Source organism: Cajanus cajan, chromosome 9 (assembly GCF_000230855.2).
Source record: "Cajanus cajan strain Asha chromosome 9, NIPB_CcT2T_4, whole genome shotgun sequence".
Taxonomy (NCBI): Eukaryota; Viridiplantae; Streptophyta; class Magnoliopsida; order Fabales; family Fabaceae; genus Cajanus; species Cajanus cajan.
In genome coordinates, this window is record NC_138525.1 from 9,952,928 (window position 1) to 9,967,284 (window position 14,357).

The 14,357-nt window shown below is 27.6% G+C and overlaps 1 protein-coding gene across 1 annotated transcript; it reads left to right on the top strand.

Moving 5' to 3' along the window:
* Positions 1 to 1,574: 1,574 nt before the first annotated feature.
* Positions 1,575 to 2,667, top strand: LOC109814186 (Adenine nucleotide alpha hydrolases-like superfamily protein). Its single transcript, XM_020378559.3, has 4 exons — positions 1,575 to 1,808; positions 1,938 to 2,047; positions 2,147 to 2,265; positions 2,355 to 2,667. Exons 1-4 carry the CDS (start codon positions 1,634 to 1,636, stop codon positions 2,449 to 2,451), a joined length of 501 nt encoding a protein of 166 aa, XP_020234148.1. The 5' UTR covers positions 1,575 to 1,633; the 3' UTR covers positions 2,452 to 2,667.
* Positions 2,668 to 14,357: the final 11,690 nt, after the last annotated feature.

Consider the following 14,357-nt stretch of genomic DNA (forward strand, 5'->3'; position numbering starts at 1 on the left):
GTTTCATATTATTAATGTCATGACAATATAACATGCCATATTTATGTAGTAACTAAAAGAAAAAAATTTATCCTGACATCACAAGTGATGATGTCATTTTTTTAATAACATGATACATGATGAGGTCAGTAAGTTATTATTATTATAACAAAAAAAAACTAAAATTGAAATGTTTAAATTTCAGAGATTTTTTTTAAAAAAAGTTAATACAAAAAAAAAAATGTAAAACACTAAATTACAATAAAATAACTTATTTTAAAAAAACTAAATTAGAGTTATACATGATCCACCTTCATCTTTAAAATTCTCCTTCATTTATATATCTCCTTGGCTAACACCCATACTCAAATCCATTCTTTATTTAGTTTTGACTATCCATTGGCATTGCGTTGGTCATACCCTTCTGGAATTCCACCTCACCTTTGTGTGTAGAATCAAGATCACTTTTAAAATTCAACTTACGCCAAATTTACAGTATTATCTTTTTCACAATAAACTATATTTAGCTGATCGCATTTAACTTATTTGCACAATAACTATTAGTATATAACATATTAATCTAATAATATAAATTTCTTGGTTTTCACAAATTTATTAGAACTTTATTTGCGCCATCTCTACAGTATAATGTAATACTTCTCTGTTATAAGTACAAAGATGTTACCGAATACACAATTATAAGTATGTTTAAAAATTAGTTGAGTTGAATATAATTGAAGTTTAAAAAAATTAACAAACTTTTTATTTTTTATATTAAAACACATATTTTACTGTTGAGAGTGATTATACATATACATTATAAGTAAATAGCCACATAAACAATGCTATTAAATTGTCTAGACTTTTTTTTTAATAAGAAGGCATACACGATTATATACATAAATTATCTAAACTTATTCCAATTAACTTCACAACAAATCATTCATCCTCTTGAAACTTTTTTACTTATATAAAATATCATTTTAATTATTTATTAATATATATATATATATATATATATATATATATATATATATATATATAATTGTGAGTTATCTTTAAAATCTAAAGATTTTGAACAAGTGTAATAGGCAGGCAAGTTGTAAATAGATTTTTCTGGCTTCTTTATTTATAGTAGCAAAATCTTTTACAAAGTAGATTTCAGAGGCATAAGGATCCTATCTCCTCCTTTTATTCGTTATTCCAGTTTCCTTTTTAAGCTAGAAAAGAATAGTGATATATATTAAGCACATTCATTTTCAATGCTGTTTTCTAGTAATGTCTTTTTAATCGGTCAATTAATTAAGTAAAAGACAACCATAGTTGAATTGGCAGAATAAGATACGACATATGGCAGAAGCTTGTGTTTTTCTGTGGACTTGTGTGTGGGAAAACAAGAATTCACTGTCTGAGTGCATGTCACCTTTATGCCATATTCCACACCATCTTAATTTGTCAATAACACAACACTTATCTTTAAGGAACAAAGCACACCCCATCTTATTCCAGCGCTTTCAGGAACATTCTTCTCTTATGTAGTACTTTTCAAAACCAGGAGCTTAATCAACAAACTAACTAAACCCCCTGAATACCAAACACACACTAACTATAAAACGGAACTCAACCTTGAGATTTTTGGCAGCATCAATCAAATATGGGAAAGACACGCACTGTTGGCGTAGCTGTGGACTTCTCTGCCACCAGCAAATTAGCCCTTCGTTGGGCCGTTGATAATCTCATCAACAGAGGTGATCAAATCATCTTGATCAACGTTCAACCTCCCCAATCTCATCACACCCGAAAGGAGCTTTTTGAGGACACTGGTTCACGTAAGTTCCACATATCCACTACAAATAAATTAACTAAATACTCTATCATATATATATTCATATTATTCACACACCAAGCTTGTGGTTGACATTTTGTGTTTGATTGGTTAATACTTAATGGGTTTGCAGCTTTGGTGCCTTTGGAGGAATTGAGAGAGTTGAACTTCACTAAGCAATATGGGATTGCTAGGGATCCTGAGGTCATAGATATCCTAGACACTGCCTCCAGGACTAAAGGGGTATTTATGCTGTTTCTGATATTTTTTCTAAGGGAATAAAGTGTGGTGTAAATGAAATTAGCATAATAAAAATGGTGAACCTTTGTGTGTTTGGAACAGGCAAAGGCAGTGGCAAAGGTGTACTGGGGAGATCCAAGGGAGAAATTGTGTAATGCTGTGGAAGATCTTCACCTCGACTCTTTGGTTGTTGGAAGCAGGGGTTTAGGTCCCATTAAAAGGTACCATTACCATTAGTTACCGAGCACCCTCTATATTATATATATTATTACAGGAGAATATTATTCATACTTTATATTTTCTATAACAGGGTGTTGTTGGGCAGTGTAAGCAAGCATGTCATGACAAATGCTTCTTGCCCCGTCACGGTGGTTAAAGGAAAGCAGTCTTCCAATTCCACACATTAATTGGGGCTCTGAATCTATACGAATAAAATCTAGAAGTTTGTTTCAAAGGTGCACGTGTATGGGGAAATTAACAATGCTTGTGATGAAACCAAAACATTGTATTATACTATTCAATAATTGTGTTTTTGGTCATCTATGTAATAGGTTGTAATCATCATGATAGGTATGAATGTGTTATATTGATATCCATTAAATAAACTTTGTGATTGGGATGGATTTGAATTGGATTCAATCAAATATTTGGATTGGTTTAGTTATAAAAGAATATATATTTTAGGGGGTGTATTGGATTAGGATTTTAAAGGACTTTTTTAGTTGATAAAAGTCTTGTAGATTTTAAAAGACTTTGCAAGATTTTCATGACTTTTAGGATTTCATAAGATTTTCAATCAGGATTTTAATGAATTATGGAAGACTTTTAAGTTAGGATTTTAATAGATTCTGTGGGACTTTGCAGAATTTCATAAATTTTTGACATAAGATAAGAATTCAAGATTTTTTTCATACATTCAAATTTAAAAAGAGTCAAATATAAAAAATAAAAATAATAATAATTTTTGGATAAATAATAATAATTTTTTGTAATATCATGTCGTTTTAAATAGAATTTACTCACATATTCATAGCTATACTAGTCCTCCAAACATTAGTATTTTTTTGCTCTTGCTCCTATGTTTTAATAATAGGCTCAAAATTATGATTTTCATTAACCAATAATGTTAAAGATGAAGGTTCGTCCATCACTTCAATTGAAAATTCATCACAATGACATTCTTTACGAAGAAAGTTATGTAGTCCCACACATGCTAAAAATTATTCTAAACAACATTTCAATTTTTTTTATAATATGATTTAAAATATTTTATTTATAAATGATTAAAAAAAATAGTGGGACAACTACCCTACTCTCTTATAACTAAATATGTCCCTTCATTTTATATCAGTACTAAAGTAGAAATTTACAAACATCAATTGGGAGAAAAAAAAATCTAAAATTTGTTACAGGTACAAAATAATTTTTTTAATTTTTAATTGCTTTCAATTATTTACTCGTGAAGAAATATTTTTAGTATTGAATTCTAGGATACTGCAATATCTTATGTTAATTTTCTTTTTTAAAATATAAAAATCTTAATTTTATAATATAAAAATAAAAAATAAAAAAAATTCATAGTAAAAAAAAGAAATAAAATAATTGTTGAGTCATAAAAGGGGAATGATAACAATAACAAATTCAAGAGAGGGAGAGAGATCATAGTTTTTATGTTGAGAAGGTTCTTCAGATCCATTCTTATCTCATTCTATTTACAAAAACTCTAACTCAAATTCATCTTTTACATGTATATATATATATATATATATATATATATATATATATATATATATATATTGTTCTAATAAATCTAAATTGATTACAAGGTCATGAAGATCTATAGTTGATTATAGAGATAATGATATCAATTTTAGTTTTCACCTTTCCTTTTTCTTGACGCGTGTTATAAAAGAAATTACTACTTAAAAGTTAAAATTTCAAGTGTTATTTGTGTTATATAACTGAGGAATAATCTAAATAGACCAAAATAGAGCAAGTCAATTAAAGAGAATAGAGAGAAAAATAGAGCAAGTTAATGACACTATCATTTACGTATAAAAATTTTATCAAACAGGAGAATGGAATGAGAACAGTAATACAGTATTATATATAAGTAGTAGTGCAGTATTATTAACAAGAGAAAAAAAATGGAGAAGACATGAGCATAGAAAAAAAAATAGATGAAAAGCCCACTTGAAAATTCTTGAAACACTTGAAAAGTCACTTCAAACAATCCTCCAAAATCTTATGGGTTTGGATGGGATTGTTTTATGAATTTGGTATTTATAGATACCACTAAAAAGTCCACCAAAATCCCTCTAATACAACAATCCTTTAAAATCCCTATATTTTTGAATACCAATGGATTGTTTTTAAGTTGTAAAAAGTCTCAAATATACCAATGAATTTTAATGGACTCTTTAAAAAATCTTAAAAATCCTGATTAAATACCACTGGATTGTTTTTAAGTGACATAAAGTCTTGATTGAATACCAATAAACTTTTTTACTAAAAAAAAGTCTTTTAAAATCCTATGAAATCCTAAACCAATACACCCCCTTAGAATATTACGGTTTGACTATTCATTTTGAGCATGAGTAATAATTTATTTTTATAAAAGTTTGTCTAATGAGAACGATTTTTACTTATCAAAAACAAAAAGAATATCTCAAATATACAAAGATCAAATTATCAATTTTGTTATATAGTTTGTGTTGGGGTTATTGTATGGTATTTGTTTGAGGGAATATTTTATAAGATTGTTTTTTTAAGGTTATTATACAAGCGTATTCCATAATGATGAGATATTGTCCGCTTTGGGCATAAGCCCTCACGGTTTTGTTTTTGGTCATCACTTAAAAGACTTCTTAATCATTGAAGTATGTTTTGTGTTATATAAGTTATTATTTCTTATCTTATTTTATCCTCCCTTCAAACAAGGGACCTCACATTATATGTTATGAGGGGTTACGAGGGTTGTTATCGCGTCCAACCAGACAGCTCTAATACCACTGTTGGGGGTTATTTTTATAAAAATATACTCTACAATGATGAGATATTGTCCTGTCCGCTTTTGGCCTAAATTCTCACAATTTTACTTTTTAGTTATCACCCAAAAGGTCTCTTAATCATTGAAGTATATTTTGTGTTATATAAATTATTATTTCTTGTCTTATTTTATCGATGTGAGACTTGTTTGTATCTCAACAGTTTGAGTCAAGTGCATCTCAAACACAAGGTCAATAAAACTCTTGTTTTGAGTCTTATTTATTTATTATTTTTTATTAATATTTACAATTTTTTAATACTTATAATTTAAGTTACTTATTATATTCTTAAAAATTCATTCTAAAATGTTATGTTGTAAAAGATATATAAATATAATTATTTTTTTAAAGTTTTATATTCAAACTTTTTTTTTTTTATTAAAAATATTATTAATAATTTTAAAAAAATTCACTTTAAGATTTGATTTATATTTAATGATGTGTTGGACTAATTTTGGCCTAAATAGAGAGAACAATAATATTCATTTTGTTAACTAAGTTATCTAAAGTTAGAATTCAGACTTTGTGGAATTAGTTACTACTTTCGACAATAGATACTTGATATCTATGTATAGTTAATTGACTATCCAAAATATTTAACAAGTGGTAGGAAAATCCATTGCAAACTTGAATTTTTGCATGAAAGTTTTAATATTAAGTCTTATACTCTTTAAGGGTTCTTTTCTTAAAGGTCAAAGTATATTTTTGGTCATTTATTTTACTTTTTAAAATTAATTTTGGTTTTTTATCTTTTAAAATATTTATTTTAATTTTATCTTTTAAATTTGAGCTGATTTAGTGTTTTTGAAATAATGAATGTTTTTAATTTTAAAATATAATTATGAATCATAATTAACTGATTCAAGATTTTAAATTTGTCTCATTATATTGATTTATATAAAATCTATTAAACGCAATTGAAGTTTAAACCAAAATTTTCTTATATAAGATGAAACTCGCACAAAATAAGTATAAAAAATAAACAAATTTTTTAAAAAAAAATTAATATTATTTTTAATTGTTTGTAAGAAATATTTTTCATAACATTTTTATTATATTTATAGAACTTTTAAATTTGAACCTCCACTAAATTTTATAGTTTTTATGTAAGTGAATCTAATGTTATAAATTTCACATATAAAATTAGTATCATATTGTAAAATAAAAAATAATTATTTTTAAAGGTTAAATCCATCTAAACATCAATGATAGAAGATTAAATTAAACATTTTAAGCAATAAAAAATAAATATAAAAATAAATAAAAATCAAAAGTATAATTTAGGTTATTTTACGCATTGTACTTTAAAATATTGAACTTTTGAAACACTTCCGACAAAAAAGAAGAGACTCGATAGAAGTGGAGCAACACTTCTATGGACACGGCCTCAAATCTGTAGAGATATTTTTATTGGGTCAATATTTTATTTTTTGTCCATTGGGTCATACTTATAGAAAATTAGTAACTCGTGATATATATATATATATATATATATATATATATATATATATATATTTATTTATTTATTTATTTATAAGTACATCTCTTTTATTTTTTTTAAAAGAATTTTTTTAAATATTCATAGTTTTTTATTTTTTATTTTTAATTTTATACCTCTAATTTTAAATTTATTATTTTCTTCTTCCTTTTCACACACCCCTTTCATTCTTTCTTTCAGTTTTCACATGCGCATCTTCTTACCTTTCTTCAATTTCTCATCTATTTCGGTTGATAGTTTTAATTCTTTCGATTTTTATATTATTCTTTTCTTTCCCCACCTTTTTCACTTTTTCACATGCACTCAGACCCTAGAACTAGTATGTGACAGCATTGTAGGTATATGTAACTTTCTCGGCAGTTTCTACTGAATTAGACACATAAGACATTTTTACTATTCTGGAGTATTGTGCAGGATAGTGAAATTAGTGTTAAAAAAACTTTCTAGAATTGTGTTTTTTATATATTTCAAAAAAGTATTTTTTGAAATAATAAATTTAGTGTTCCGAAAAATACTTTATGGAAGTATATTGTTTTATATGATTCCCAAAAGTACTTTCTGGTACATTAAATTTACTATTTTGGAAAGAACTTTTCAAAATTATGTAAAATAACACATTTTTGTAAAGTATTTTCTAGAATAGTAAAATTAATTTTCCGAAAAGTACTTTTCAAAAATGTTATTTTACAAGATTCTAGAAAGTACTTTACAAAACAATAAATTTAGTGTTCCAGAAAGTACTTTTTGAAAATGTGTTAAAAACTCAATTTCGAAACATGCTTTTTGATAACATTAATTTTACTATTTCAAAAAATGTTTTTTGAAATACTAAAATTATTTGATGTTGTGTTTTCTAAACTATAAATGGGATAAGTGTTCAGAGAAAAAATGTAATTTGACTTGACACTTTTGACGCTATTGAGAAAGTCACACGCATCTATAATATTGTCGAAAACTAGTTATACTTTATGGGTGCGTGTGAAAACCAAAAGCGAGAGAGGGGAGAACATAATAATGAGAAAACTGAAAGAAGAGGCAGAAGAGAGTAATGTAAAATCAAAAAAATTAAAATTACTTACCAAAATAAGTATGAGAGAAGAAAGATAAGGCGATGCATGTAAAAATTGATAAAAAGAGGAAATGAGGTGTGTGAAAAAAAAAAAGAGAAAAAAGTGTTACATTAAATGTTGTGGTGTAAAATTAAAAGGTTAAAAATTATCAAAATTAAGAATATTTTAAAATTTAATTATTATTTTTAAAAAAAGAAGGTATAATTATAAAAGAAGAAAAAAAAGAAAGAAAAAAAAAAGAAAAAGAAAAAAGAGGAGGTGTATATATCATGAAACATAGTTGAGTAAGTGCTTAGGGCTTGGCCCACTCTAAAGCCATGTCCAATTTGAAGCATGTAGAATGGGCTTAATTTTTTGTTGGCTAGAGATGCTAAGTATGAGTTTCAGCTAAGATTCTTAATTAAACCTTTATTTATTTTTTTATATACGATTTCAAGAAATGCTTATGGAAGTTCGAGTTCTCTTGAAAGAATAAAACATATAATATTATAGATATGTATTGTTATTTAATTAAAATTAAAGTTTCATATCAATAACTTACATTCTTTATCCCCTCAAAAAAAAAAACTTACATTCTTTATTATTAAGTAAATTATTGAAATAAAATTCTAATTTTGACCGAAAATAACATGATTTTTTTATTATTATATTGTATCCAAATCTTGTCTTTATTTAAAACTATCAACAACGCTTATCAAAATTCCAACAAATATTGGATTTTTTTACTGCAGCAAATATATGATTTATTATTTTTGTTAAGCAAAAATTACAAAATTTACATTCTACGTGAGCATTCTGTTGTCCATCAAGATGGTGGAATCACAAAGATTGACCTATGCCTTTGTCAGTAAACATTTAAGAACCCACATTTTGAAAAAACCTTGATCATTAGTAATTTATTGAGTCTAGTCTTATTAAATTTGATATAACTTTTAGCATTAGACTATAGATATCATGAAAGGTATAACTTTTGTTTCGACCTGAAAACATTCAATGTTTCATTGTATCGTGTGATTATTTTTTATTAAGACCAGTTTGTCAGTTATAACAACTATACTGTTGTTATACAGTTATATCATTATCAAGGATTGATATATGAGTTACTCTATAATTTTTCATTCAATTTTTCTAATTAATGAAAATACGAGCACATTGCGCTCTCTCTCATCCTCTAGATTCAATATTTTTTCCAATAAATTATTTTTTGTCATATGTATGATTCAAATATAAAACATTACTTAAAAAAAGTTGAACATGTTTCACTTAAATTAATCACATACTGGTTTATTAGATTCGATAATATCATGATCGAAAACTTATTATTTAAATAATTAATATTTTGTTGAAAATGGCTCATGAATTTACTCAACCGACAAAGCCATAGCGATCCATCTCGATCGTTTATTATTGAAGAAACTTCCTTATTTGACCCAAATGAACAAGAACGTGCTTAAAGTTAATCTTTTAAAACACATTATTGTTGTGTCTTTTAAAAGTAACTTCACATCAAGCATGCTATAAGAAGTGAACTTGGGAAGCAAAAGTGAAAGCACTGATATCATTTGGCTGTTTTACATGAATTGATCATGGTTGGGTATGGTCTCACAACACAATGCTTTCGATGAATCACAATGGTCCAAGCCTATTATTGGTGTATATATTAATGTTTGAAGTTGAGTGTGACAATGGCATCATTGGCATGAGGCTTCAATACATGGCGTTCTCGTATTTGTCACGACTTATAGAACTAAGTTAGAACTAAAGTTAAACATAAAATGTCTAACTCTGATTAAGAACAGACAGATGCAATTGTCCTTTCTGAATAATATATATCTGAAAAAATGAATGATATGATAGAAATTGTTTATTATTGTATATGATTATGACACTCTATCCCCACATATTAACCTAGTTTTAATTTCTTATTCATTGAAAAATTTAGCAATATACAGGTAAAAATTAGTATGACACCTTCAAATTTTTATAGATTAAATAAGTATTTTCTTATTATTTATTAAGTTCCCTTTGTTTTAGTTTCTCTAGAATATTTTTTTTTAATTAAAGGTGTATCTAAAAAATTATAATGATTGTATAAGTTTTTTCTATAAAAAAAAACTTTAAAACTTTTTTTTATTAAAAAATTTCTCACAAATATTTTTTTATTTATAAAAAAGACATAATTACTTTTTATATGCTTAAACAATTAATAATAAATACATTACACTTTAATTCATTTTAATATCTTCTAATAATGATGATGAATTGTGAACAAATATTTCAGTAACATTTCTCCTTTTTTTAGTATTACCGGTAAAAAAAAATTAAATACCTTATTAATTATTATAAAACTTTATATGATGAATTGAAATTTTAAGTAATCTTAGTACCGATTTAATAATTCCATCGAAAAAATATTTCATTTTATTTTATCGTATTAACTTTTAATTTGATCTTATAAAACTTAAAGAGGAAACTCGAGTATATATTGAGAGAGGAGGATTAGTATATAGTAGTGTGCAGGTAGCCATGTAACGACAAAATAATGAAGATAATGATAGAGAGAAATCATTAATATAGAACAGGTTTTTATACAATGATTTTTAATTTAAAAACAAAAAAAGTTTCAAGGAAAGACCCACCACTAATATAGTACCCGAGGAAAGCTTGAAAAAGAATTCACAGAAAAGAGATTGCACAGAATCTATACATTGTTCAGTTTTTTCCTTAAAAATAATAAGCAAAATTGAAATGCTGTTGGTAATTGAAATTCAGTGAAACAATGTGACATGCATGTGTGTGGCCACTTGAACTATATCCATACATAATTTAGAGGCAATATATGATTTAACAGTTCCTAGTTTCCAGCGATGCTCACCAAACTATGGGACCCTTCTCTTCTGAAGAATCTGAACTGAGGCTGCCATGGCAATCATAACAAATTCCTCATAATCATCCACGCTGTTGTAACTCATACCATACCATATATAACTACTATACACCACACGTTTCCACCAGGATAACAACCTCTCCCAAAACCATTCAATAAAAAAACAAACATTTTTCTTATGATTACATTGTATTGACCCGAATCACGTGCTTCCATAATGTAAAATTCCCTTGAGCCTTAAGACAGAGACATCTAATTTGTCTATTCATTGTGATTTGTGAATAATAAATGGTAAATCCTAGCTTCGTTGCATGTGTCAGTTCCACGTATGATCGTATAAAACATTTGGGAATGCTTTCCCTGCTTAAATGGCAATGTTCATAATAAATATCCATGATAAGTTCAGGCAGAAATACTAATTAAGTTGGATAAATTTCCATTTCACAACATATTACAAATTAATTTAAGTACATCAAGAGTCTTTAAATGTAATTCATTTTTTCTTCAATCGTCATAATATATAGAATAAAGAAAGCTAGCTCTGGCCTACTTGCTGCATTATGAATGTGAAAATCATGCATTCAAGATTAATGTTAAGGCATAATGTGTGACAGAGAAAACCGACGAGTCGTATTTAATTATGTGGTTCAGTGGTTGTTGCCACATATAGTGTTTGAATCTACAACAATTTTGTAGTCATGTGTTTACAGTTCACACAGGTATAAAAATGACAATTAATACCTAGTTGATTAAGGTTTCTTATCTTATGCGCATGAAATTCCACATTAATACTTAGTAATGTGGCTAAAATAAAATACCTAAATGACGAATTTGTAAAATTATGTTAAAATCTTAAGTTTCTAAAACATGGAGGAGGATAGGTACTTGATTGATTGAGATAAAATAAAGGGTTTATGTATCATGGGGTGCGAACCTGTAGTAATCATTAATCCTTTTGGGTTTTAGTACACCTTCCACCTCTTAATTTACGACTTTACAAAATAGTACTATCATGTACGTATGCATGTATAATCAACCCAAACCTCAACCTTCACAACAACGAAGATTAATTATAGAGAGGATAAGGGGAACTTTAATGCTAACATGGAAGTGAACATGAATTGAGTGACTTGACCATGTGATACCCAACATGCTAACAATAACTAACATATATGTACATATACATTTGTTGATGTATGCAATTAATAGGCCCAAGGGATATATTATAAAAATGTGTCATGTGATTAAATCAAAATCCATGGAGCAGTACGTGACAACTGTAGAGACATTTCAAAGTGGTTGGTGCAAATTAAAATCAGGTCTCAGTCGTGTGTTTGAGATTGGTACATGAAAGGTGGGCTTTGAGAAGAAGTAACCTAATTGTCAAAAAAGGCATAGAGTTTGAGTAGAAGTTTGGTAAAGTATGAGGACTAAAAGGTTTCCTCCATACGCATACCTTTATGAGTAGTTGGGGTGGAAACAGCATCTTATCTTTAATAAACAATGATATCAACATTGAAAATTAGCCTCTCGACTCTTCTAACAAGACTTTTTATTGTAACGGTTCGTTTGTCTCATGTTATTATGCAATTGTTTGAAACAACGTTGCGTGTACATCAATTCTCAATGCAACATTTATATATGTTTCCATTGTCCTCCACCAAACTGGCTTCTATTGAGCAACATTTTTGGGTTGGCCCTTTTGTTCTAAACTTGTTTCTATTATCATATTTTTAGTGATGATGCTTTCCTTAACTTTCTCATGCTGTAAAATAACATATCCTTGTCAAACTAAAATGAAGACATCATTTTCTGATATCCAAGGAAAGGGAATAACTAAAGAAAGAAAAAGTAACACACACAAAAAAAGAAAAAAAGAGAGCAAGTAAGCAACTTCATCACCGTTTCCACGGTTGCATCCTTGTATATTTAAAGGCATAAAAGATGAAACCTTTTTTCTTCCTTTATTCCTTTCTGATCCGATGGTATTTGATAACAAGAATCTGGCAGCATTCAAATGCAAGTATACTAAAAGCTATATATATTGAGAAAAAGATATATTAACAAACAAAAATTCCCAGACATAAAACACGACTTAAAAGCTTTAAGCCTCTAACAGTAATAATGTATAAACCCGACTTGCATATGGTTAAGATTCAGAATTTTAAAAATAAAAACGTAATACATTTTTGGTTCATGCTGTTGGATAATACAAGCCGTCATTAATTTGCACTTTAATTTGTTCTCCACATTGATGATAAAGTTAAACCCTTTTTAATGTTTATTAATACTTTTTCTTTAGTTTTTTGTATTAAAGGTATGTTGAACATTAAAAGATAACTTTTTTCTCCTCCTTACCCTAATTTTCTATTGCCAACCCTATTGCTGCGCAGTAAATATACTAGACTGAAAATACTTTTTAGAAATGCAATTTTCGACTTTCCCTATAGCCCCATCTTGTTTTCAGGTATGCAAAATTTTTACCATAATACTTTATACCTTTTGTTAAAAATAAAATAAAATAGTAAGCCATTGTATTATTAGGAAATTTCTTTTAAGATTATATGAATTTGTGAATTCACACATACGTCTATGTTTGTGCGTGTTTTTGTCGGTGTAAAAATAGTATTAATAATTGTGAATATTGTGACCATGATAGCAACGATAATTCAAAAGCAAAAGCAAATTCACATTATATAAATTAAACTTAGTTCCAATTCCTCCTCCTCCTGTTGTCGTTGCTCTGGATTCACCATGAGCAAAAGCAAATTGTGATGACAATTGTCATGGTTGTTCACTTCCAAGATCTTTTGGTGATATGTGATGGTGAGTACGTTGTTTCTATCTTGAACTTAATTATGCCATTGGAAGGAACTAATTAAGAGATGCAACACGACTCGCGTGAAATTCATACGCTGGTGAGTTTGGGGGTAACCAAAGATGATTCATGGTGATGACTTTCAAGTGAAATTGACCAATTAACATTTTTTTTGTCTGGGAAGGAAACAAGAGATTCTAGTTTCACTTAGGGGGATTAGAGAGAAATTGAGAATGAAAGCAGAAAACGATTTTATTTTTTTAAGATAAAAGGGAGTATGTTGATGGCACAAGAGGAGGGAGGAAAAGTCGCAACAACCATATTGGTTAACATATACAGAAGACAAAAAGTATGGAGAAGGGAAAAAATCCAGTGCTAAAGTTGTACCATGTTATCATAGTCCAACAATTAAAAACAATGGTGCATTGTATTTATTTATTTTTTTGTCTTATCATCAATCAATATAGTTGACTAATTGAGTAAAGGATTAAATAAGCGATGTTGATTTGAAAAGTTTTTGCAAATATCAAAAATTGAACTCAAAATTTTTTTCTAAATAAATCATGGTATAAGCATTACACAGACTTATTAGATTTCCTCTTTTGACAACACTTAACATAATTAATTTTTAAAATAAGTACAACCAAAGTTAATAATTTAGAATTAAAGTGATAAAATAATATTTTTGTTAATGCTATGGTCATAGGTCTGCATGTTATATGAATATATTTTGTTGTAATAAGAAAGCAGGAAAAAGAGTAGATTGATGGGCGAGTGCACATGCCCGTGAGAGGTTGAACGCATTCATACGCAAACTCCCACTTCATTCATAGCTTCCTTAAACACCAATTTTATCTCAATCATTTATCATAATTAAATGCCACTTAAACCCATCCTAATCACAAACACCATACGAGTGCACCGTTGAAGAGGAATAATAATTGTACAATGATGAAAATACAAAACATTATATGTATAACACAAAAAAACTTA